Raw genomic sequence first — 26,929 nt, 5'->3', positions numbered from 1 at the left:
TCATCAGGTAGCAGCCCATCATCTGTGCTTTTCCATTTACAGCAGATGGAAACGAATCTAGAGAGTATCACACTGCAACGTGCAGACCAACACCAGTTACAAAGTAGGCAGTACATTCAAGGAAATTGAAGTAGAGACTTAATTCTTAGGTGCCACAACAGGAGGACAAGCTACCTCAATAGCATTAGACTCTTTTAGAATGTTTAGATCTTTTTAGTAAAAGAATCATAGGTCATGACCACAGAGAGAGAGAACAGAACAACTCACAAAAGTCTAAACCAGAAATTCTGAAGTTGGAGGAATAGGAAGAGACACAGAAAAAGTGGTGAAAAGAGGGGACACTCCTCCTCCCCGCCCCCACTTCCACTGGTATTTTAGTTATTTAAGTTGCAGAGTCTTGTTGACGAAGCACAGAAGGAGGGAAGTAGAAAAGGAGAAAATTGACAGACTGTTTGGAAAGGAAGAGGTGGAACAGGCACAGAAGAAAATAGGAAGAGTGAGGAATTAGAAGACTAATACTGACTACAGAGGAATTATAAGTGAAACAGGTTGCAACCAGTAGGTTTTGGCAATGAACTTCCCCCTCCACCTTCCTTAAATTGAATTGTTTTGCAGATATAACTTTTTTTTAATGGAAGTACTCTCAAAGATCCAGAGCTGCTACTTGTGTATGCATAGAGACGGAGAAGACATCAAAGGTTTATCAAATTATCTTATAGGAAAACTTATTTTTTGTCATACTTCCACCCATAACAATTGGGGTTTTTTTGTTTGTTTGTTCGTTTTGGTGGTAAGACGTTTGTAGGTCCAGTTCAGAGAGAACCTGGAGTCCTTTCAGATTAACAAAATTGGCCAGGAAACTGCCCACAAGTCAACCATCTATGTCCCTTCCTATTGCATTGTTGTGTTAGTGGAGTGGTGTTTTTCTTGAAATCACTGTTCACTGGCTATGAATCATATTTTTTTCTGCTCAAAACACATGAAAAACATTCTGAAACCGTTAAACACAGCATACAAATTCTAATGATATTGTGTAACTACTTCGCAGCCACTAAATGAAAACAAAGAGCTCTTCTATCAGCCCACGTGTCCCGCTGTAGCTGCAAGCATTGGTGTACTACAAACATGCATATAAAAAAATCACAGCCGAAGAAAATACATGTCTACTTTGGCTATGGGACACAATGCCAGAGTGAATATCACAGCTGGTAAAAGGGGCATGAAATTCGCAAAAAGGAATGTCATTAAAGATCTCCACCAGGAAGATGACCAGGCTCCAAGCCAGCATGCCACCTAATGCGAAGAAAATGCATGACTAAAAGGATGTTCTTTCTCTCAGTTCTCTGTTCCTTATTTTTCTGTCTTCTGTAGCTCATGAGACCTGTGCCACTCAGACTGATAGCTTTTGGGTATAACAGTGTACATGTACCTGATACGTAGGATAACACTGAAATATGGGCATTCTCACCCTTCACCAAAATACAAAATCTCTTTTCACTTCTGTGGGCACAGAGGTAGAGCAGACCCTCAAACAAAGGCTCTGCAATTTTTTTTTAAAGAAAAACCTGACTGAGGAAAAGTTGTGAGCAGGAGAGATGAAGTTGAATATGAAAAGAAGGGCTTGGATGGTGAAAAGAAAAGAGGGAATAAATTTTCTTTATGTGATCAGAGGGAAATGCACTCTGGAGTGATCTCCCTCTCCTTTTAAAACTCCCTCTAAGTCTCACATTCAGCCACATAAAGTTTAAAACATCTTCCGGCTCCTCTCCATCTGTGCTTATCTGACCCCAGCATAGATCAGAGAACCTACATGAGGCTGATCAACGGAGAGTCAAAGAGCCCTTCTCTAAAATCCCTCACTACCAGAATTATCACAGGATTTGGCTTCTTGCACATGAGGGAAACTCATTAAATTGATAGATAGATTATTAATGTTTCAGGAATGTGACTTTCCCCACCGTCTAGCCAGTTCAATTTACAAAAACTAGTACATGAGTTACACACATTGGAATTTTAGTAATAATTAATCCTTGACCTGTTGGAAGTGCTGTACAAACATTAACTAGCTATTCCTCAGAATATAGATGTGCTGTAAATAACAGAAAAGCCACCCCAAACCCCCACAACACAAAAATTAGTAACCAATTGCCCCACCTGAAAACCAAATCTTGCCTCTTCTGCAGAGGGAAAAAATAGTGTGATAAATGCAGTACCTTGTGTTGGGCCCCTGGAAGTCACTAACCAAGTCACAAACTACCACAGATAGGAAGGTAAGAGTTCCCAACTCCCAGTCCTGTAGTAGTGCCTCTCGGGTACAATATTTTTTAGCTCCTGATGTCTTTCTCATTAACCTTTGCATGCGAGTCTGCACGGATACAAGAACTCAAGGGCAAAACAGCAACAACAACAAGAAGGAACCAAATAAATATTACAAGAAACACCGTCAAAAGATTATTTGAAAAGCCCATTTATGAGCTTACAGACAATACCTTGGTGGCACGTATCTGCCTGTGAAGGTCAGTTAGTTGTTGGATTTTGTATTCTAGTTCTGAAATCTGGGCTTGAAGCCATGTCCAACGGCTGCCAATTCTAGCTCTGTCTGCAAGCCACTTCCATTCAGAAGTATAGCTGCTGTGAAGACAAAATGCTGGTTAGTCCAAAAATAAAGATAACCACATTTGCACAAGAACATTTTTGACAGCTGCTCTGCCTCATGTTGCAAGCATCTCAGTTGCTTTCAGAAGATATCTGATTATACCCCTTCAGTTTCACATCAGCTTATTTCTGTAACTACAGAACTTGCCCAAATCAGTACAATCAATGTTCACTGGCTATTCCCAGGCTGAGTTAGTTTTCCGTTCTGCATTATAACACCCAGAGCTGGAGAAACTACCAAACTATATCAGTTAATGCAGATTACAGATTTGTAAAGAATTCCAGTAACTCCACCAGCAAGAATCCAAATTCTTACACCACAGTTCCTCCCACAGGCTTCCACAAATACAGTTTGCTAACAACTGGAATATCTAAATCCTGGATGATGCTGTATGTCAGTTTCGCACAGGCGGAATATATGATCCCCTGTTCCCCGGGGAAATGAAGAGTACTGGAATATCACAAACGATACAAAAAAAGCAGATGCCAGTGAACTGGCATAAGAACATCACACAAGTACAATTATTTCACACAGAATTTTGTGCCAATTATCTCAACAATGAAAGAAAGGTAATACATCACCCTGCAGAAAGATGCTAGACATTACCTGTCATGAGTAGAGAATCACCCAATTTGAGGATACTAATATTTTCAGGGCAAAGATTATACAGCATAATATAACTCAAAATCTCAGAACTTCCAGTCTACTTTAGCTATCATAACTAGTAAGAATAGACACAGTCTCCGGTACATTACCTGTAAAGTACATAATTTCCCTCTTTTAAAACATAAATTATCTGCCCACATAATTTACAAGCAGCTTAAACTGTCTCCTACACAGACAAAATGAACATATGAAACTAGAAAGGAGATTGAAATGTCCTGTTTAAATCCAGGTTCTACATGCAAGCAAATAAAGTGGGTTACCATTAAAAAGAAACTCAAATAACTCTATAAATATATACCATAATAAATTGTTTACATTTTATATATTCTATTGGAGATTATGTCCTAGGAAAAAAGGCATGTTAGGTCATCTTGTGAATATCCATTTTTCTGACCACCCCTTCTTATTTCTCTTTGTTCTCCCATTATCACCAGCACACAGTAAATTGCCCTAGTTACTTATGCTTTAACCAAGTCTTCTTGCCTAGAACTTCTCCGGGATTGACAGCTTTTGCACTTTTGTGCTTCTGAAAGTCATAAAATACAGTTTGTGGGTAAAGGGGGGGATTCGAATTCTTAGTCGGCCCAAGTCAGAATTCAATTAAATAATGTGTTCATGCAAGTGCAGTGGCTGGAATAGTAAAGATTCGTCTCAGGATCCGGGGATGGTAAAAACCTAGTCCTAAGAAAGAGCTGCTTAATGAGGCTGTAACAAATCCCTACTTAATAATGTCAACAAAACAAGTTAAATAGGAAATAAGAAGATAACTGAGAAAAACCCAACAGGAGTGTTGAGGTGCTTATTTCTATTCCTTTCTCAAAAGACAAATGAAGAAACAAACAACAAAACCCCACAAACCAGGTCATTAGAAGCCCAAGTGAAAGAAAATAAATCACACTGACAAAATTACCTCCTGAGCTAGATGCAACCGTTTGGGGAGAAAGGTGAGCTACCCTCAAACAGACCAAGGGGAAAGGGAAGCAAATGAGAAAAATAAGAAGTGCCGACACAGCTTGGAAATAAGAAGTGGAATGGAAAGGGCTGGAGCTGGTCTTATGTTGCATACATGGTATGAAATCACCACGGCAGTAAAGGAATCCACAATCAATACCAAACCGCAGCAGGTAACAGAAGAGCAGTTAAACACTGTGGCAACACAAGCAAATCATATTCTCTGTACACTACTGTCTTACATTAAAAAAAAAAAAAAAAGAAAAAATCCTCTGCAAAGTTACATCGCAAGGTATTTTTCAAAAATGTGTTTGCAGGTTTTTTCTTAAACTCAATATTAAATCTTGGATTAATTGCGTTCACTGTTAAATATGTCACATATATTTTTGCTTCGTTCTAAAATACTATGCAAGTATTTCTTAAGGCTTTAAAGTGTACTATATAATTAAACTAACTGCATTTAATTACACTGTAACAAAGATGTCCTTAGGCTCCTCTGTAAGGAAGAGTTTCCACCCAACTGAGCACAAACATCTCAAGCTCAGCCCAAAGGAAGCAATTTTAGCTTCTCCCTCCTGCCAGGCCAGGCTGCCCCGTGCCCAGCGCCTGGGCAGCTACACGGTGACGTGGATTAGAGAGTTCCTCATGGTTAATTTTAACTTTGGAGGCAGGGTGAATTGAGCAAATTTAAGTCTAGATCCCTTTCCCACTGTTGATGCCTTGCAGACAGACACACTTTTGCATTGCCACATGGGAAGGGGCAGGGAGTTCAGGGCAAGGCAGTGAATTACAGCTCACATTTATGCTTAATTCTGCTCCCATTTCTGTCACTCATATTTGTTTCATCTTGCATTATTTATTTACCATCTTTGCCTGCAAGTCTATTCCTCTACAAACTATATAGTAAACCTTGTAACTCCTCAGAGGAAGGTAAAATTGCTATAAGCTGTCCTCACACTCCTAAAGTGACCTGTTTGCATGCAAAGTAGTATGGTCACTCAAGTGACAAATTATAATCTACTATTGCAATTAAAAAAAACAAAACAAACCCCAAAAACCTGTGAATCTGTTCCTGGGATGTTAGACAGTACAGCATAACATTCACCCAGTCAAAAAAGCTGGTTTAAGGTAGCACCAGTGAATTCATTGATCCTGCAAATCCGGAAGAAAAAACACCAAAACAAAACAACCAACCATAAAGGGTTACAAAAATAACCAGGCCTGTTACTAAAGGAGGAAGTCAGAGCAGGTGCTAAAGTAGAAGCCCTTGCTCTGGTTCTCTGTTGCGAATGAGACAAGAAAAATAAAGAAGTTTCTGTCTGTCCCGCTTCCTGTGTGTTCCTTCTGCAAAGCGTCTTTCCTGGGTTTCCATGCTTTCCACTCTAACGTCACACATCCTCCACAGGAACTTCAAATTTGCTCTTCTGCTGGCAGCTCAATACAAACCACGTTACATTTGCAAAACTTCATAATATTCAGTACTATAGTATGCTGAAATATTAAATTTACACATAAACTTACTGCTCTTGCAATGACTCTAAATCTGCAGCTGATCTGCTGCACACACCCAGAACTATTGGAATTGGAAGAGAACAGAGCAATACTGACTTTGTATGAATAAAACACCTCATTTAAATTTCCCTACAAAAGCACGCTGGAAATGCATTAGAGACAAAATTAGTTTCCATGTGAGATACTGGCTTGCATTTCCCCTGTCCTGGTTGAACTGCAGATCAATCCTGCACAACTTGCAAGAGAAGGAAGGATGGAAGGAAGGACAGAGGGAGGACAGACAAACAAGCCACAAGGAGCACAGACGCCAATGCAGACAGTCAGAAGTATGATCAAAAATATAAGTAGGAAGCCAACATTCAGGCTGTACTGTGTCACCCCAAAGTACAGGAAAGAATTTGGCTGGGGATGGCCAGCACCAGCAGAGACAGTATCAGCATTCCAGCAAAGCTACTTGCTTTTGCTGAGACGGAAGAGGCAAGTGAAGAGCACTAAATAATATATTATTACAGTCAGTGTTATTGCTGTAACTGAAAAAAGTTTTTAGCCATGATCTACGGACAGACCATATGGGGGAACCCCTCAGTACTCTCATTTTCCCCAAAAGAGAAAACAGAATTCAGAACAAACCATGCTTTTATGTAACCAAGCCAACATCAAAGAACACAACAGGACTATGAGAAGTATTTTCTGCTACCAGTGCCTCCATTATGTTGTGGGTGAGATTTGTGTCTTCCCTATAGCTAAGATCAGTCCATCCCAAAAAACAAAACCAGGCAACCTGAGTGCAAAGGGCACTGCTAACCAAGATAAAATTGTTGGGCTAGACACACACTGTTGTTTGGGTTTTGTGCCTGAGGTGGATTTCTTTGTTTGTTTGCTTACGGGAGAGGAGAAGGGGTGGAATTTAAACCTTTTAGGCATATTTAATTTTTATAAGCAGACCAAGCAAGAAGCCTGAAAAACAGTTCATAAATAATGAAGGAAAAACACAGTGCTGTTTAAAATACACAAAAAATGAACCTGGGATTGATAGTAAGTATATAGGAAGGTTGATTCAAATAGGTATGCTGAGCACAGGAAGAAGTATTTTAGAGCATACAGCCCTGTGCCCAAGGCAAGATTCTCCACAAGTATCTTACATCCTGAAAATTAAAAGGAAACTGAGGCCTTTCAGCCTCCCCATTCCCAGTCAGAACAAGTAACAGCCCCTGCCACGACAGGTCTGCAGGGACAGTGACAGGACACTTCCTACTCGACAGGGAAGGAGGATGTTTGCAACAGACCAACACTCTGAAAAACAGGTTTGCCAGCACAAAACACAGTCTCCTTCCAAAAGGTTTATTTCAAAGAACACCAACAATTTCAAGTTACAACTATCTTAAACATGAACAAGCCAGAGAGCAAGGCACCCACATAGTGTGACTGGGAAAAACTCCTCCAATTCAAAAATGATGCATTAAACGTAAGAACAGCAGTTGTTCCTGACAGCCCCACGCACTTACATTTCTGCTCAGTTTCCTAACACGGTATATTTCGCTTTCTGTCAGGCGATGTCCCCTTCAGTTTAACCCACATTGTTCTGGCATCCAATTTTCAGATGATTCAGTCCTAAAGCAACCCTGTGATCCTGAACTCTACCATCGCTGCTGGTTCATCTCCTCCTCTCCCAGGGAACTTCTGGGGTATCAGAAGCCTGTTGCCAAACACGAGACAGTGAAGTATTTGGGAGCAAGAAGCAGCTCATGAACTACAGACTGAATACCCTCAGGATAAAGAGCTAATCACCTTCCTTGGTGGAAGTCACTGAAAACAATGGCAGAAATTTATCATTTTGCTGAAGGACTCAACTCTGGAAAGTAAAAAGCAAAATATCACAAAATTCTCCAGATCTTTAAATCTCATACAGACATCATATGACTCATGATGAAATTCACAAGACTTGACACACTGGAAAAAAATCATACATTCTCCAGTTCTCTTGGGAAGCTCAGTCAGTTGTACAAAAATACAAACCAGTTCATATTTACCACATGGCACTCTTATCACAAATGTTTAACAGCACACTGGGATGGTGGGGGTCCCCTGGAACTAGAGCTGCAAGCCTGCGAACTTCCTGAACTGCCCCTAATTTGACACCAGCATCACAGTCAGTTTTCCTGGGACTACACATGGCAACGCTCAAAAAGCAGCTGCCCTGAATACCAGCCTCTGCATGCAAGCCGTTTGAGCACAGGGCTGTCAACATGTTGGTGAAATTCAACATGTCCATTTTTCTTTTCTCTGCAAACAATGACAGTAAATAAGAGATCATCTATGAAAACTAAGAGATGGTATATAAAACACTGAAATTAGGTGAATTCAAATATGCAGTGCATGTGTTTTAGATACACATCTAGATTTTACTCATGAAATAAAAATGCCCACTCCCAACAAAAACTTCCAACACTTGTGATGGCTGAACAAACATGTTCAACTATGAAATGACCTGTAAGTGCTTTCTCAAGGACTGATTCTTCCAGCACACCTACTTAATGTTTGTTTTCAGAATGAACTAACTTTAGTTGCTGCTGAAGTATTAATTTCCCTGGACCAGTTAACTGTTAAATCCATAATAACAACGTAATTAAAAAAACCCAGCAAGTGCTGTTTTATGAACTCAAATCTCTTATGTGCATTCCAGAGTGCAAACAAGATTAAAACAAACTTTAACAAATATCATCCTGCAGTATCATATCCAATCAACGCTGCACAACAACGAAACACTATTTACCCTGACAGTTCACTATCAGCCTTTGCTCAGATCATCCAGGAGCACTTGCTGCAGACTGCCTGCGGAGAGCAATATGCTGCTGTTTTGTGACAACCAGCACCAAAAAAAAAAAGAAATAAAAAAAATCAATTTAGGGAAGTTTTTTGGCACTCAAAATCATACTGCAGTCTCTGTGAGGATCTGCAATAGGTCGTTCTTGTGGAGCGTCTAGCATTGCTATCATCTTTGGTGTTTTAACAGAAATTTTACCTGGCAGAGATTTTTCCTCTGGAATACTACACGGCTTCAGAGCAGATGGGTTGCAGTTCTCCTTATCATCTATAGACATCAGCAACTGCTTATCACAACAAATCCTGGCACCTAAGCCTGATCTCACTACCTCTGACGTACTACTGCCATGTAATACTTTCAGAACTGCATTCAACAACATACGTTGATACTAACACATAATACATGTCTTATCTTCCCAGACCATAAAACTTTATCCTGTTGAACATTTCTGCTAAGCCATCAGGCCTAAGGAATTTATGCACTAACACCTGAAATTATCAACCATACCTGTGATGTTCCCTTAAAGATAAAATTCATGGTACAGAGCTAGAGTGGAGAAAAAAAATTAAGTAGCAACAGAGCACGATTTTTACGTCTTCCACAAATAAGTTTAGAAGGGACAGTGGGAAAGGGAGACAGGGAAAAATCAACATTCAGGAAAAAAGCCTGTAGAATATAACTGAAAATATAAAAAGAGTAAGCCTCTGTACTTAGATATCCTAGCAAAGGAGAAATTTCATAAGCATTTCACACTGGAGCTCTATATGCTCCCTCATGTGAGAAATCACATCTTCCAAACTGATGAAACACCACAGCCAGCACTTGCATGCAACAGAGTTCAGGCAAAGAATCACACTATTACTACAGGTTTTATGTTAGAAACTGAACTGTTCCACTTGCACTGAATTGTTAACTCCATTTAGGGCTCAACAAAAATTTAAAATTCAGCTTCCTAGACCAGGGTTGTCTGTTACAGTGCTGAACTTTTCCAGTGGCTGGCTTCACAACCTAGTAGGTGCTTTTCATCTTCAATTCTGTTTACGTAATTCTTTACAGCTGTTAATGATAAAAGGCCAAATTGGTTGGTGGAGGTAAGGTCAGTTAAAATTTTAACTGCCCAAGAAGTAAAAACCTGCAAAAGGTAAACAACCACCACCATTTCCTCTTTTAATAAAATAAAAAACACTGCAAAATGCATATCTGCTAATGCTTTTGTTAAAATATTTTAAAATGAGTTTTTAAGATTCCATTGGCTCCTCCAGCACCCCAGCATGCTGTAGATGAGACCAACATGGAGCTGAGAAGCAGGTAGCACAAACATGCAAAGAAACAAACTTCAGGAACACCAGGGCTGCCTGGAAACAAGCTTTTATTCTTGCCTTTGAAATGGCACAACATCAATAGACTAACACCAGGAACACAGGCCTAGAAATTCTCTATATTATACAACTGCCCTTGAAAAATAAATCAAGGGAGTAGCACTACATCTGGATTCCATGCTCAACATAAAATGAGATAGAGCTTACAATATATTCCTCTGAAGATATGTGCAAATTGAACATTATTACAGTATCTAAGCAGCATATCAATGCTGTCAAGCCACTGAAATTGGTCCCAAAATTTTCACATATATTCTTTCAAGGAACAGGTGGGTATGGTATTCGTGTACCATCTAACTCCTGCTTATAACTAATTTCATTCTAGCTGTATGCAGTATCAGATTTAAATGTAAAAATGGATAGGAAGCATATTCTTTTCTGAGACTTTTTGGACAGACAACAGTTGATCCAGAACTTGCATGCCAGATGCACTGGAAATCATCAGCAGGTTTTTGATAGTGGAGGGGTTGCAGCCCTGCAGATCAGGGAAAAAGGACCCGGGCAGAGACTGAGAGGAGACTCAGGAGGGACTGTGGCTGGTGGGGGAGCCCACAGCGGAGCAAGCAGGTGAGAAATGAGGAGCAGTTACAGCAAAGGCACCTCCACACATTGACCTCCACCTCCTGTCATCCCTTGCCTTACAGAAGGAAATGTGCCTCGCTGTACAGTGTGTGCAGTGCCTGTGTGGGACACGGGTAACACAAGAGCTGGAAGGACCCCACAGTGCTCCTCTGAGCGGGAGGAAAGTTGGGCAGAGCTGGGACAGGTCCTGCTTCAAGCCTTCATGCCTGGACCCAGACCACCCATGGGACCCAAAGGGAGCTGGGGAGGGGCTGTGCTGAGTGTGAAAGGGGTGAGTCCCCAGCACCTGCCCTGGGGACATGGGACACCCGCATATGTCAGAGACTGAGTCCTTGGGGCCCCAGGCAGGTGCTGGAAACATGCTGTGATTAAGTAATATATAGAGAGGAGTGACCGAATAGTACTTGGCTGTCTGCTTGGCAGGGCAGGGATGGAGTTTCTTAGGAGGTTAAACCGTACAGTCTGCAGGGACAAGGGCTGGAGAGTGTGATGAATGCAGGTTTGAACAGTTGCAATCTTCTTGGTTGTAGGAGCTTTTGGTGGCATTTCACCAAGTGTTATTGCTGCCTGGTCCACCCCCATGGGCTGGGCAGAAGGTGAGTTTATAATGCACATATATTCAAACATGGATGTTCATGTTTATTTCTTTTCAATACCAGAATCAGTAATTAGAAGTTTGCTAACTGAAACTGAATTAAATTCCCCAACAGAAAACTTTTTCTCACCCACAACAGCTAGGTGAAATATCTTGATGAAAATAATCTACAGCTATTTCAGTTTCAATAAAAAAGAGCACAGGTCAATATATTTATATTGCTGCTAAGCTGAGGAAGTGTGGCCTGGACGATCGGGTAGTGAGGTGGACTGCGAACTGGCTGAAGGAAAGAAGCCAGAGAGTCATGGTCAATAGGGCAGAGTCTAGTTGGAGGCCTGTATCTAGTGGAATGCCTCAAGGGTCAGTTCTGGGACCAGTATTGTTCAACGTATTCATCAATGACTTGAGTGTACTATCAGCAAGTTTGCTGATGACACCAAGCTGGGAGGAGTGGCTGACATGCCAGAAGGCTGTGCTATCATCCAGCAAGACCTGGACAGGCTGGAGAGTTGGGCGGGGAAAAATTTAATGAAATATAACAAGGGCAAGTGTACAGTCTTGCATTTGGGTAGGAACAACCCCAGGTTCCAGTATAGGCTGGGGAATGACCTATTAGAGAGCAGTGTAGGGGAAAGGGACCTGGGGGTCCTGGTGGACAGCAGGATGACCATGAGCCAGCACTGTGCCCTTGTGGCCAAGAAGGCCAATGGCACCCTGGGGTGTATTAGAAAGGGGGTGGTTAGCTGGTCGAGAGAGGTTCTCCTCCCCCTCTACTCTGCCCTGGTGAGACCTCATTTGGAATATTGTGTCCAGTTCTGGGCCCCTCAGTTCCAGAAGGACAGGGAACTGCTGGATAAAGTCCAGCGCAGGGCAACAAAGATAATGAAGGGAGTAGAGCATCTCCTTTGTGAGGAAAGGCTGAGGGAGCTGGGGCTCTTTAGTTTGGAGGAGACTGAGGGGTGATCTCATTAATGTTTATAAATATATAAAAGGTGAGTGTCACGAGGATGGAGCCAGACAACCAACGGTAAGACAAGGGGTAATGGGTTCAAACTGGAACACAAGAGGTTCCACTTAAATTTGAGAAGAAACTTCTTCTCAGTGAGGGTGACAGAGCCTGGAACAGGCTGCCCAGGGAGGTTGTGGAGTCTCCTTCTCTGGAGACATTCAAACCCACCTGGACACATTCCTGTGTCGTCTCATCTAAGTGTTCCTGCTCTGGCAGGGGGATTGGACTGGATGATCTTTTGAGGTCCCTTCCAAGCTCTGACATTCTGTGATTCTGTGATTTAAATCCGACACCTAAAGTTACATTCCTAACCCATATTTAGCAGTATGAATGAAACCCTGTTACAAGAGAGCATTCCTATTTTGGGAAGCCTTTATGCACACTTTTTATTTCATGTGAAAAGGAAAGAATTTAAATGATTTCCTGTTTCAGGGGCCCACATACGCTGACTTTCAAAGACACTGGATGTATCCCTTTGATGTAGATTCTCATGAAATCAATGTTATCTGTAAAATGAAATAATGCTGCCCTCATTCTACAAGACAGTCCATTGTTATTTGCAAACAAATCTTTTAATTAGAACAAACACAATTCATAGCTTAGCAAAAGAAAAAAGCCATAAACCACTGATTAATCAGCAGTTGACATCAAGGACCAAACTCTTCTTGTCTACCATTTAATTAAGCATGCGAGATTATCATGTATACACGTCTGTTTATTAGATCTTCTATTCTACTATACTATGTTGACTGTGTATTAAGCTATCATTCAGAAGAGTAACGCCAAGTTTTTATTTAATATGCATTCAACACCTATCTAACTCAAAAGCTTTAACATTCCTGGCTCAGAGATTCGCTTGCAGGTTACAACTTGTGAAACCTCCTGCCTTCCATTAAAACATTTCAGTCCACTTTCAGCAGCTGTAAAAATATTAATGTAATTACAGGTTAGAAATCAGGATCCTCAGTCACAAGAAGATTACTCCAGTATTGTGAAAAAGAAATCTTGCTCAAAAGTAAGATATTATTACTGTACGTCAGATCTCTAAAGAAAAACGGTAGATGCTTGCAGGACCCTAAATAAGTTGTAAATCCATCTTATGGAAATCCAACCAAGTGAGGTTGAATATATCCTGAAATAATACTTGTATCCCTAGAGCGAAAACAGAAGGTAAGATAAAGCTAGCTTTTCTTTCATTCCCTTGTAACGATTCCCCTCCCACATCCTAGTGACAGGAGCCAAGAATTAAGAGAATAGAATTCATGAAAAAGCAATGTATAAAACATATCAAAATCAGCATATTATCAGCACCTATGAATTTATACTTATTCAAAAGCTCTCACATTAATCTTCTGTGCAAATAAAACATTTCCCAGACTTGTAAACTAAGAAGGTCTTAAAAACTGGAAACGATTGGGTTTTTTTGCGTAAGAAAAATGGAGAGCAGCATTTAGTCCTGGCAGACTCTCGTACGAAGTGAAATTACAGCTCAAAATGGAAAACTAGGATCTGACCTTGCAAAAACTAACAGCTTCTCCTTACAATGTGGTTCAAAGACATGCAATAAACCCCAGCCCTTAAGCAGTGTCTTCTGTAGTGAGCCCTCAGAACTGCATTGATGTTGCTCAATTAGCCACAAGAAAAATGCTAGGAATAATGGATAATAATCTAGAACAAACAGATTAGATATGGAGATCCTAGTCATAATATTTTCTTCCTTCCTGTATTCTCTCCACTTTACTGTTCCCCTCCTCACCAAGTATCTGTGCTAAAAGCAGATTTCCCATCTTCTCTCTTTCCAAGTAGCAATCTAAGGGGAAAAACAAACAAACAAACAAACAAAATCCCACAAACAAAAAACCCAACCAATGAAACAAACAAAAAAACCCCCAAACAAACAAACCACCCAAAAACCACAACACCAACACAGAAGAGGGGAAAAAAATACATATATATATATATATTTACTCTCTCTGCACATTCATTATAAGTTTCCAAGCACAATAAATCCCGTGGGCATGGAAAAATAAATCAGTGCTTCTTCGTCAGGCTTGAGGTTGCTGGAGGATAATCAGTAAAACATGTCTTTCAAAAAAATCAGAGGAAAAGCATGATAATATTTCAGAAGGAAAAAATCCCACCAAATGATGCAAAAGGACTGTATTCAGATGGGGAAGGAAGATTGGGGAAACAGGGCACAGGACTCGTCATGGTAGACAGAGCAACTTATTTTGCAGAAAAATCTATTGTAAGCAGCTTTTCTCTCTAATCAATTAGATATTTGCATTACTGTTAGATGGAGTGCGCAGCTGTGCCTTCAAAAATCCCAGTGATGTATCTTTTGATTCTGGAAGACCATTCATGTAGCACATGCACAAGAAAAACTCTGTACCCTGTCACTTTAAAGGTTTCCCAAATAATCACCTCAGCATCAGACTTCTCTGTGGTACAGTGTAAATGACTAGAACCTCTAACCACACCAGGAACACACACCAAATACAGAAATAAGGATGTAGAGTTGGATAATACATACAATACATAGCTCTCAGAGCAAAGCTGTGTTGTTGAAAAACCTTTGAGCCCACATCCTCCCCCAAGTCACCTTGTTTGAATTCGGTGTCCAGTTCTATGTATAATCTTCCATCTTCACGAACCACAAAGAAGATCAATAAGTTCCAAGAAAACTCAGCTTGTGAAATGCTGTCTATGTTGCATTTGAAGTGGTTGATGTTTGTTGTGAACTCCTAAAGGAATTATTTATGCTCAGCTTTGTGATGTACTCCTCAGGGCCTTCATCCACTTTGGTTCCTAACAGCTCACACAGAACTAGTGACCAGCACCTAACATCTGCCTTTAAGAAACAGAGGTAAGTACTACCACACCCTCTGTGTAGTGTCTCAGGGAATTTCCTCCATCTGAAGGCAGGAACTGTACTAGAATACACTGCAAATTACTTATGGAAATTCAGTGCTTTGCCTGAGAAACCTTCTGTGAAAACTGTGCCAGGTTAAAGACATTCATGAGTTGACTCTAGCAGCAAAATGACAAAACTCCCGAAAAGAGGCAACTGTTTTTTCATATTTCTCTTTACCAAATGTGCTTTCATTAAGCTCTTGAAATGGGAAGAGGCTTTCCAACTGTTCTAGAAATTAAGAAAGTTCAGTAAGTACTGTGAATTGTCAACTAGAAGAGAATTGTGTTCACCAGCTGACCAAGGATCTTTCCTGTGTTGAGGACAGCACCTATGTAACGCACAAGAGATGAACAACTGTCTAAATATCTTATAACAGCTATTTGCAACTAAACAGAGATATTGAAATAGATACATAAAGACAATCTTACTTGAGACAGAAAGCATGGAGATAGAGCTCAGAAGAGCTTATGTCAACACTCATAAAACAAAACTCTTTTCAGGATAATGAGAATGAACAGGTTCAAAACGCTAAAAATAGCTCCAGGTTTTTTCCTACCATGAACAACTGGAGCTGGAATCAACCTCTCCCTCCTGATGGGAAACAGACTGTTCTCAGACAAACACAATAACTGCTAGATCCTCCCTTCTTGTACATTGGATTGACACCTCCTGCCCCTCCAAAAAGGATAAAAAGCACTGCAGTCATGACAATGATCAGCCACCAGCATTATACCCTCACGTTAAATGCACTCAGTATACTGGGGTGCAGGCAAAACCAAAACATTTTTCCCATTCATCGCTACATTAACAGAACCTTATAACATCTAGAGCTAAGTATTATGAAGGATATCACAGATGAAGTGTTTTTCCAGGTCAGTAAAAGTCTTCACTGTGAAAAATAAGTCCCAGATGAGGAAACGAGTATTCTCTCACCCATATGATCACATTACTTCTGGAAAGCACTAAGAGACAATTCCCTAGGAGAGAAAGGCATTTCAAAGAATGAGAATGCACTTAGCAGAAATAAAAATGGATGTTAACTTTGTTTCCTTTGCCCAGGTGAAAAACAATCCAAAGAGCTCAGGAAACAGCAAATTTCAGCAACTTGCACTGGTGAATAACTGATTTACCTTTGCTATCTAGAAGAAAAAGTGCAGTCTTTTAGCCACAATGACAAGCCTTGGGAAAGCTGAAAAAATTAAGAAAACCCTACCAAGGTGCAGATAATGATGAATTCAAATAAGAGACAGCCTCCCCTCACTGCAATGTTAATTCAAGCATTGCCTCAGCCTATGCACACAGACAAGACGTTTCTGCTTAAACCAGGCAGTACTTGAACTCTGAGCTCAGTTCCAGCACCAGGGATTCCTGCACTGCCAATGCAGCAAGGCCTCAGCCAGAGCCCATTGCCACCTTGTCACCCTGCTGCTCGACTGCTGTTCTGCACAAAGAACATAACAAAAGGGAGGAAAAAAACCACCAGGAAAAAAGCGTTGAGCTGAGTCAGATTATAGATGATCTACCCGGTCTCCTGCCTATTAGCAGTGGCCAAGGTAAGAGCCTTACAAGGGGGTAGGCATGGAGGGAGCAGCGCTTTTCCAAAACGCTCCCTCGGCTGCCAGCAACAGCAGCTTGGGGATTTCCTGAGCCCAAGGTGCTGCCTTTCTGCTTCATAATCTTCTGTGAATTTTTTCCCCTCAGTGCAACAGAGCACATTGCGTAAGCCTTAAGTGGAAAGATAACTTAAGCAATTGAAAAGCCACAAGAAGAAATAAAGGTAAAGGACTGGCAGGCAGAGTTAGAAACTTGACTGTCCCTGGCAAGAACAAAAAAGAAAACCCTCGCACAGAACTTCGGGCCAAGTTTTGTATTATGCACTACCCTTCAAGAATCAAGGATTTCTCATCACTTTTTGCAGTTCATGTAATCACAAGATAAGAATCCCAGAGGCAGAGCTATTACTCAGAAGTTCAAACATATCAGCTAGGAGAAGAATGTGGGTTCTCCTACACTGGGAGAGCCAAAAATGCTGTTTTTTCATTAAAATATTTCAAAAGGAGAATAATTCTTTTGCAAACTCAAATATCTAAGATGATCCTAACTTAGCTGGCAAGTCATTATGCTTCAGTCAGACTTTAGTACAGTATTTATCATTCTGACAATACATAAAATGAAAACTAATTTTGACTATGCACTTTTCCTTCTCTCTGTTTTCCAGGCCTACAGAGTTTAACCAAACACAGCAGTGATTTAACTATGCTATGCTGAAGCTTCCCTAACTGAAGCGATAAACACACACATAATGGGATAGCTTTTTTCCAATTTAAGATGAAGATTCTTGGATTTCTTCTGAACACTGTGCTTTTCAAGAAACAGAACAAGACATTATGTTTTTAAATATTTATTTTTCCTCGAACACTAGTGCCACTCTTAATGTTTCTAGACACTCTCCAAAAGCAGAATATAAGAGATCAAGAAACACAAAACCAGTCCTGACTTCAAGCGGTAGAAATGTAGGTAGCACAAAACTATCAAGCTGTGAAGCTCTATTCTGTGTGTCACCGTCCTGACTATCACATCTTAACAGACATTAAGACATACTCTACTCTCTCCAGCTGTAGGATGGGGAAAGCAGCTGTCCTTTCACCACTTTCTAAAATTGCTTGACCACAGAGATGCTGTTAATAGTGTAGCAAGGCAGGGAAAAGTTGTTGGTTTTGGGGTTTTTTGTTTGTTTGTGGTTTGGTTTTGGTTTTTTTTTAAAAAAAGAGGCTGTACCACCACTGGGAAACAATTTTACCATCTTATTCTCTTACCCAGCTCTGATTTCCAAGGCTGCAATAATTTGTACTGACAGGGTCCCTGTCAATTCCCTACAGTATTAGTTAATTATACTAATTTCGCTCTGGTTCTTCTTGAAAAAGATACCAGCAACGATAAAACCACCACTGCTACCTTCCTTCACAGTAGCAGAACAACTTCAGTAATTAACATTTTTTATATTTTACTTCAACGAATCAATTTTTTTCAATATACAACCCCCACATACTAGATGGCTTCACACCTGCATCAGGTGGTAATTTTTACTCCTTATCATATTGTAGTGGATTTCAAGATCCTAACATTGACTAATTCTTAGTAACTCCAGAATAAAATTAAAACTATTTTCATAACAACCAAAAATATCATTTACAGTACTATCACTATTTGATCGACAGCACCTTCCCAGTATGGAATAATTAGCGGCACTCATGTAATGCAAACTGATAGTGCTGTACAAAATCTAGCTCTCTATTAGTAAAGTAACTGTTCTGTAAATGCTGTAATCGAGAGAAGTCCTTGCTTTCTGCCTGGCCTCTGCCCCTGGCTCACACAGGCAGCCCTGCTGATCTCAGTAGGACTATCTACTGAGTGAGGTTACTCACACAAGAAAGAATCTGCAGGTCTAGACCCTTCCATCTTGATTTATAAGCATGAAGCACATGAGTCTAGCAGGAATTTAACACTTACGCTTCCACAGCTGTTCTTACAGTCTGTTCCTCACCATCTTCATCTGAGCTGCTACATGTGGCATCGGAGTCCAGATCCTGCTCCACGCGAGACAGCAGCCCTCCAGTAGAAAGTGCAAACCCCCGGATTTCACCTGGTGCAACACTAACTCCGTTCTGTATGTCCGTGCTCGAACTAGTCTCCAAAGTAGCTGTGTTGTTTTCTGCCCAACCTTCAGTGCACCTGAGGGATCTACTGCTTGAAAATCTGGTTGGCTCATGGAAAACCTTCATTCTTTGTAGCTGATGTTTCACAAAGCATTTCAGCTGCTGATCACAGTGTTTGATAACATGCTTTGCCAGGAGCATTTGTAAACGTTTCTGAGTTCTTTTGGCGCGACTGATTTCCATTTGTTGCCTAGTGACACACTGGAGTAAGCGACCATACACCACCTCCGGGGTGCAGCTCAAAATCCCTTCTGAAGGCCCGTGAAGAATTTGGTGTAATAAATCCCCTTTTATTGTCTCAGCGCAGACTTCCAAAGCCCTGCCCAAAAACCCATTCTTCTTGTACCATTTACCATTTAAAAGCTGCATTTCTTCTGCATTAGTGGATTCAGTTACATTCAAATCCGAAAGTCTCTGTGTTTCTGCCAAATTCGGAGATGTGGTCTCTGAAAACATTCCCCCTTTGACCTGTTCCTCAGGTTCCGAATGACTAATCAGACCAAATGATGTGTCAGCACCATTAGGTAATGCATTTCTCATCTTGGAGCAGTCGGGCTCTCCCACTTTTGTTTGCTTACCGGTTCTGTTGCTAAACGCAGAATTTCTACTCAGTAACAAGACAGACTGATAGCGCTTGGAGGATGGCGGAGAACCGAAATGCTGCACGCTGAGGATATCATTCCTGAGGTTGGGCTCAGCAGTGGGGAACCCCAGGACTGAGCAAGTAATCTGTGCGATGGAGTCCTCTTTTATCTTCTCTTCCACTGCTCTGGAATTTTCCATGCACAAAGCTGTATCAGACTCCATAGCTCTAGAGGACAAAGAAGGCGACAAGTGGATACCATGACCTTTTGTTGCTGCCTCTCTGAGGGCTGGTGTCATTATAGCTATGGTAGGTAGTTTTACAGCAAACCTGAAAATAACATGGGCCATGTAAATTTTCTCATTTTCATAACACAGTACAAATGCAACAACTCTGTCAGATATTTCATTCTTTCAACATTAGTCAAAGATTAAATAAAAAGGACATTATTTAAAGAAAAACGATAGACTATTCTTCCTCCCAAGTCAAACAAGAACACTCTTTCTGGGTTTTATTTCTTTCAGTCAGAGGTTGTTCCATGTGCAACGAAAGCCTTTACCTCTCAGGGGAGTAAGTGTTCATACCTCATTGCATTTCTGATCCTATCAGTCTGAGAAATAAGACTCCCAAAGTTCAACCATGTCATCTAACCTTGCCCAAACTGAAAAACATGACCATAAGCCATGCGACCTGGGAGGATGCATTTTAAAAGATGCGTGCGAGTGTATCTGTATGTATATACAAACAAACAGAGATGCACATCTACACATTCCCACCCCCAAACTCTGGCTGGATTTTATTTTAATTTGCTCTGAAGATAAGTTACTTTTTGAATCGCATTTGGTTTTTGTTCAAGTACTTTTTTAATACTTAAATGAGTCAACATCAACAGTATCACAGAAATGGGAGCTATGCAGCTACCTATTACAAGTTCAGCAAAGCAGAACAGCTACCACATGATGAAACACTCTGAAATAAACTCAGAGGCACCACTGGGAGAAATACATTTAATGTACCTCTATATAAAGCAAGCATTTGATTAATTAATTTATCATATATTCTCACAAATACACTTCAGAAACCAATCATGAAGGCTAACGCTTTAAAAATACAGAACTGTTAAGTTCTAAATGTTTCCTAAAAAATGTTTCCCAAAAAATGTTTCCTGTGCCTTTGTATCCAGTTCTTTATTCATCAGGCACTGTCTGCATAATACAAACACAATATTCTTTGATAACAATTTGAATAAAGACAAACAGTTTTCCTTTACAAACTCTTTTGTCTGGGGCTTGCCATAGTTTATACGAAGAGTTCCCAAACTTTGGGATTAAAAGACCAGTGTCAACCACCGCCATTTCTTGTCAGCAGCTCTGCTGCCATATGAGACCGTATCTATTCCATAGCCTACAGAGCAGCTATCATTGGCTTGCACTGTACTTTCAGTTTTGTTTAGGAGATGGTTAAATAAACCCAAAGAAAGATTTAATTGAACATGACCTGCAGAAGCCTGGAAGTTCTTTGTTAAGAAGTCAGAAACAAAACCAGAAACAATAAGAGAGTAGTAAAAAAAGTGAGTGTAGCACAGTAATTCCAAAGTAAATTCTCTGTGTAACTGGTGTACTACTTGAGCAGCATTTCCACTGCCCTCCTTTTCATGTCTTCAGTTTCTTTGATCTCCACGGCAACTGCTTAGCTCAGCAATTTTCAATGCACAGATCCCATAAGGGGTCAATGATTCTGAGACTGCCATGTATGGATCTTTGGAAAAGCAAACTCCCGGTCTGAAGCCTTAGCTTGTTTGTAACTACAGGTTTTATGCTGAAGGTGCAAACTTTAAAGGGAGATGTGGAATCCTAAGGAGCTGAGAAGTACCGGTCAGGATACTTTCTCCTTAACCCTCCAAACAAGAAGAAAAACATAAAGAGCCACATACTGCCTTAACATTCTCTGTATGCTTTATTCACCTTTCATTGCTCCACATATACTTCAACTATAAGGTTTTCATCTCTGTACATCACCTACCCAGCATCACAGGGACCAGGTTCGGTGGTCCCAATGCTGACGATACTATTAAAAATCATTATTAATGGTACTATTAAAATCCCCGGGATTTCAACCTGTATCAATGAGCCAATAACTTCAGACTATAGAGGAATTCAGCACACAGTCCCCTCTGGTGGACAACCACTTGGCAAGAGCCTCATTACAAGGAAATGCACTGATAAGAGCTGGAGGCCCACATTGCAAAGGCTCTGGTAACTTCGTAATGCTCTCAGCCATCTGCCTGATTCCTGGCCTTGTGTTTTTCCACTCTTGTAAGAGCTAGCAGGCACAAGAATTTTTAAACCCAAAGGAGCATGGCTTCAGACACCTATGCTTCCCCTTCCTCAGCATATGCCAAATAACTGTAGTAAGTCAAAGTGATTTAGCATGGCTAAAACATAAGGGGGACAGAACTGAAGCCCACGCTTTCTCTGTGGGGTTACTATGAACTCTAGGGAGTCCCTGTATTCGATCTGTCTCGGGGAACTCCAAGAACGCTGTCAGCCCAATATCTACATACACCAAGCAATCAGTTTATTTCCACCTTCCGTAGCCCAAGTGGTTGAACAGGAACAGATTGCTACTCCCGACAGCCAGGAAACGTCCACACACAGCAGAGCTGCTGCTCAAGCAAACGAGAAGTTTGGAGATGTGTATCTTGTACTGATAGGAAGAGGGAGGCGATCCAAAAAACTGGATGCACAAAATCTTTAGAGAGCTGCGTTTTAACTTGATCATATTCCCTCAAATACTACATACCCTTCTAGTATGGTTTCAAATTTCCTAAATAACAACTAATACCATTAGCAAATTATTTTAGGGGTTTTTTTTGAGTTTGGAGGACTTTTTTCCCCATCTTTTTAGGGGGAAAAGGGGAAGGAATCAAAGTACCCTCAAATTGAACCACAAACATTAAACTAAACAGCACCAACAAACCACTAATTAGGAGTTCCTCACAGAAGTTACAATAGAGCTAAAAAAAAAAAAAATCTAAAATGCTTTTTAAGAGTGAAACCGCTCAAGTAACCTCTTACTCAGCAACTTGCAAACGTTACACAATGTTTCTGCCCTGAAGACAGTCGTGTGAGACACTTCAGGTGTGTCCCTCTCATTTCAGTGACATTGAAAAGGTTTTATATGAGCTGGTACTGTCCCAGTCTGCAGTCCAAGGCATTTCTCCAAGGAGTTCACACAAACACACAAAAAGTCATTGGTGTAAGAGCAAAACAAATTATCAGCTGCAAAAAAATTGAAAACAAATTTTAGTATGAGTATCTGGCTCGACAAGAACTGGACAATTTTCATCTTGACACATTTTATTTCATTTTGGCAGAAAGCAGCAAAAACGACTTCATTCCACCCTCACTGGAAGTGAGATCCCAGAGTCAAACCTATTATCTTCTGGGGAAAAAAAATAAGTGCAGAGGGAGGGAGGACAAGTACTGCAACATGGTATTCAGAAAGAGTATTTTCTTTCTGAGAAAAGTTTTTTTGTCAAAGGTAAACCGTTTCAATGATTTTTTTCCATTGTGTACCACTTGAAGTTTCAAAACCAGAACAGCTGAAATGCTACTAAACTGGCAAACAGTTTGCTTTTCATCTGTTGAATACACACTCCACTTGAATGGCTAAAAAGTATTGTAAAAAGAAAAGCTGATGTAAAATAAGTACCGGGGTGGGGAAGAAACAAGTACCAGACATGCACAGCACAGCAACTGATGTTCAAAGTGACTCTGTGCTTATCCTCCCCTAATGCCTTAATTACCCCGGAGGATATAAGCGGGAACGGCCGTTTGCCGCAGACCCAGCGCTCCCCAGACCCACACTCTGCCCCCTCCTCCCACCCCAGCTTCGGGTCCCTCATCCCCAGTGACTCTTCCACCACCCCTCTCCCCTGCTACCTCTGCTTATTGCTCAGTCCTTACTTCACATTTCCATGTTACACCCTTCTCTGTCAGGCTCACCTCAACGGAATTTGTGTAAATCCTTAAATTAGTGTCATGTTGGTAGTTAGCAGTATTAAAAACCCAACCACCAACCTGCCTAGATGCAGGGTGGCATTCCCTTCCCAGCTTTTGTTTGTACTCCTTTCACTTTTTGACTCTTCCCCCGGCCTTGCATAACACTATGACTTGTTACACAACATCGAAGACAATGTTTTGGGTGATTTTTGATTGGAGGGAGGATTGTTTTGTCTTCTAGTGTTTGTTTGGTTTTGTTTGTGATCTTTTCATTTTCAATGACAATAAAACTCCATTTGCATGATGGTTCGTAAGGTTTTTGCGTACCAGCCTTCTCTCCTTGTAAATTGAGCTGTCCTTCCTCATCCCAAACACCGAAACTTTCTTGTTAATTATGAGATTCCTGGAGACCAGGAGAAGCTTCTGCATTTACTATTTTTTTTTCTTTCAAATTCGGGGGCCTACAAATAACATTTCAAATTAATACAGCTGTTTCCACTTTATTCATAGATTAAAAGTGTTTCAGATAAGCAAACTTCCAATGTTTATTCCTTGTCTAGAAGGCATTTCAAAAGCAAGGCAAAGTCACTGGCAGCAGACAGCATGTGGTGAAACATCCAAAATTAAGCTCAGCAAGAGCATTCAAAAATACTGTATTTCACATTGATAGGAGTTGCTTTAAGGCCTCTTAGAGAAAACCTGCAGAAGAGACAGCAGCTACATGAGCAAGCTTGATCTGCCTACACCACCACTGACAAAACCTGGTTTCCTACAGCTTTGTGTTGTTTGCTCCGTAATCCCGAGCTCCTCCTGGGCAGCCTTCCTGGTAATCGCTGGCCAAAAATAAAGCGGTGCTCTGGCAGACGGGCACTGCGGCAGCACTGCCAGGACCCAGAGTCACCACCGAGCTGAGCTGACTTGGGCTGGTTCTCCCAACCCTGCCTGATGGGAGACATCCACTGGGGTACACCCTACCTACCTCTTCCAATTTTCACTAAACTTACTTAATCATTTCTAAGAACAGAGAGAAGAGCTCGACAGCATAATCTGCATTTTTTTTTTTTTACAGTGTAAATTCCAGCTATGACCACAAAAGAGATATTGGTCCCACTGGGCATGTCCTGGTTAGGAATATGAAGGAAAAAGGAAATAAGTCCATACTTAACACACCTGGGACTATCCTTTAGGAAAAGAAAAAAAAATTACCTCAGTAGGCAGCTTTTGTTTTCAGTTCAAAAGCAGCCTGGTTACTCATGACGAGTATTTAAGCATTTTAGTATTTTGTTCTATTAATAGATTGGAAAAAAACCCAAACAGGATTAGGTGGGGAGTCTCAGCTTGCAGCAGCACTCACTGTGCAGGCAGTACCATACAGATAAAACCGCAAACTCCAGTGTTTTGCACTCCCCAGAAGATATAAGCACAATTCCTCCTCTTTGGGGAAAAAACAAAACAAAACAAACCCCACACAAAACAAACCAAAAAAGCAAAAAACACAATAAAACACCAACACATACCCACACCTCTAAAAAGGATCTCTCTTTGAACAGTAAGAGAACTCAATTTAAGGCAGACCACCCAAACAGTTTTAATCATTAAAAAAACATCAAAAAGGACATACTTAAAGTGGAACTCATTAGAATTCATTTATTATAAAATCCATGACTTATTAAAATCTCTGAACAGGGTTGTTTTTCTCCTTGTTCATAACTGCTTCTGAATAGAGAATCATATATTATTTCCAACTTTATTACCATGCCATCAACTAATTCCTGTTCAGTCTATATCACATATTTGTAATGTAACATTTGAAGGCATTTTTAACACAGGCCTAAGTTAAACACTTTTTCTAGGACATGACAGGTGTCTCTGTAAGGAGGTTGTACATCTGTCTCTAATATTTACATTTGTAATACTCTTAGATCAATTGAAAGGTCTATATCAACACTTCAGCTATCCTTTTGAACTTCAGTCTTTGAAGAGAGGGCCATAAAACGTCGTCTTAAAGAAGACCCATTCACCCCTTAGATACTAATTAAGATGACTGGAATTTAAACTTCCCAAAACACGTACAGGATTTCACAATGTCAAATCAGGAAGGAGACTCTAAGGCATGCAGCCCAGCTTTCTGAGCTGGTACACCTACTAGCATTATAGCCATGTTTTATCCTGTTCGGTTTTTAATACTTCCTTTTTATTAAATGGACCAGAAAAAGGAAGTATTTAGCCTTTGACAAAAGGCAGACTTCAGTGATTTGGTCACAGGATTTTCATTTTTTTATTAAATCGGTTACTTTCCTTCTCATTGCTGAGGAGTACCGAGTACCTCAGTCACTGCTACCTTTTATTTCGGGAAACGCTTCAACATTTTGCAAACAGGGGGCTGATGCACACAGTCCATTAAAAGACTCACTCAACACCACACAGAAAATCTCGGTGAAGGCTGAGGGACGCACCTGGATCTCAGCTGCTGGCCAGAGCTTTGCTATCTAAAGTATTCGGTTTTATTGAGTAAGTGGTGTGTAGTTTGGGAAGCCAGCTTGGTCAGCCAAAGGAATCTGTGCCAATCTTGTTCAGTTTGATTACCAGAGGCAAGTTTTAACCCAGGAATTAATTAAAAAAGTAATAATTAAAAAAAATCACACATGAAAATGAAGGTTAAAGGTTTCCATCTATCTACTGATCTAACATTAAAAATGCAAAAAAAAAAGGCAGCGCAACACCAGGAAGCAGCCTGCGCCCGCAGACCGCCCGGCACCCCGGGGCACGGCGGGGCCAGGCCAGCCCCGAGCACCGCGCCCAGCAGGCCGGGCGGGGCGGGCACAAAGCCGTGCTCGCACAGCGGCAGGGGGAGGACAGGAGAGCCCCCTGTGAGCTGCGCGGGACCCGGCGGAGGCGGCCACAGCGCGGCCCTGCCCGCCGGCTCCGCCGCCTCCGCGCTGCGGGCCCCGCCCCGCGCCCAGACCGTTACCCCCCCCGCCCAGCCCCCACCTCAGTCTCCTCCTCGCGCATGCGCGCCAGCGCTCGGCACCGCTCCCGCCGCGGGAACCAACCGCCGCCCGGCCCCGGTTTCTCCCCCCCCTCACCTCGCACCGCGCCTCAGCGCGGCGCTCCCCGCTGGCACGCAGCGGCGGCCTCGCCGCCTGCCCCCGGCCGCCCCGCCAAGCCCCGCGCTTGCCTTCGCCCGCCGGCTTCTCCACAGCGGCGCTGCCGCCTCCGACCCGCGCGGCGCCCGGCGCGACTCCCACTGCCGCTGTTGAACAGTCCGCGCCCAGCTAAAGCGCAGCGCGGCGGGCGGGGCGGGGCCTCCCCGCGCACAGGGGAGGAGCGTGGCCAATCCGCCGCGCCCGGGGGCGGGGCTCGGCGCGGGGGCGGCCGCCCGCCATTGGCGGGGCACCTGACGCGGGGACGGCGCTCCTGCCGCGCGGACGGCGCTCCTGCCGCGCGCGCGCGCGCGCCTCCGTGAGGCGCGGCGGGAGGGGGAACGGCGGCGCGCGGAGCGTCGTCCCCTTTCCCCGCCGGGGCGGTGAGGGGAGGC

General features: G+C 41.8%; 1 protein-coding gene across 2 annotated transcripts in view; it reads right to left on the bottom strand.

The window, feature by feature from the left end:
• KANSL1L (KAT8 regulatory NSL complex subunit 1 like) overlaps positions 1 to 26,653 on the bottom strand; it is a 64,948-nt gene extending 38,295 nt beyond the window's left edge. Inside the window, exons 1-3 of one of the 2 annotated variants that reach the window (XM_065638284.1) lie at positions 26,570 to 26,653; positions 18,599 to 19,717; positions 2,490 to 2,631 (exon numbers count right to left, since the gene is read on the bottom strand). In XM_065638284.1, coding sequence (XP_065494356.1) covers positions 2,490 to 2,631; positions 18,599 to 19,686 — 1,230 coding nt within the window. In that variant the 5' untranslated portion in view covers positions 19,687 to 19,717; positions 26,570 to 26,653. Of the gene's footprint in view, positions 1 to 2,489; positions 2,632 to 18,598; positions 19,718 to 26,477 lie in introns of both variants that reach the window. The other variant, XM_065638283.1, reaches the window with a different exon arrangement.
• Positions 26,654 to 26,929: the final 276 nt, after the last annotated feature.

Source organism: Caloenas nicobarica, chromosome 6 (genome assembly GCF_036013445.1).
Source record: "Caloenas nicobarica isolate bCalNic1 chromosome 6, bCalNic1.hap1, whole genome shotgun sequence".
Lineage (NCBI taxonomy): Eukaryota > Metazoa > Chordata > Aves > Columbiformes > Columbidae > Caloenas > Caloenas nicobarica.
The sequence above is the reverse complement of the archived record's forward strand: the minus strand, read 5'-3'. Positions and strand labels throughout refer to the sequence as shown.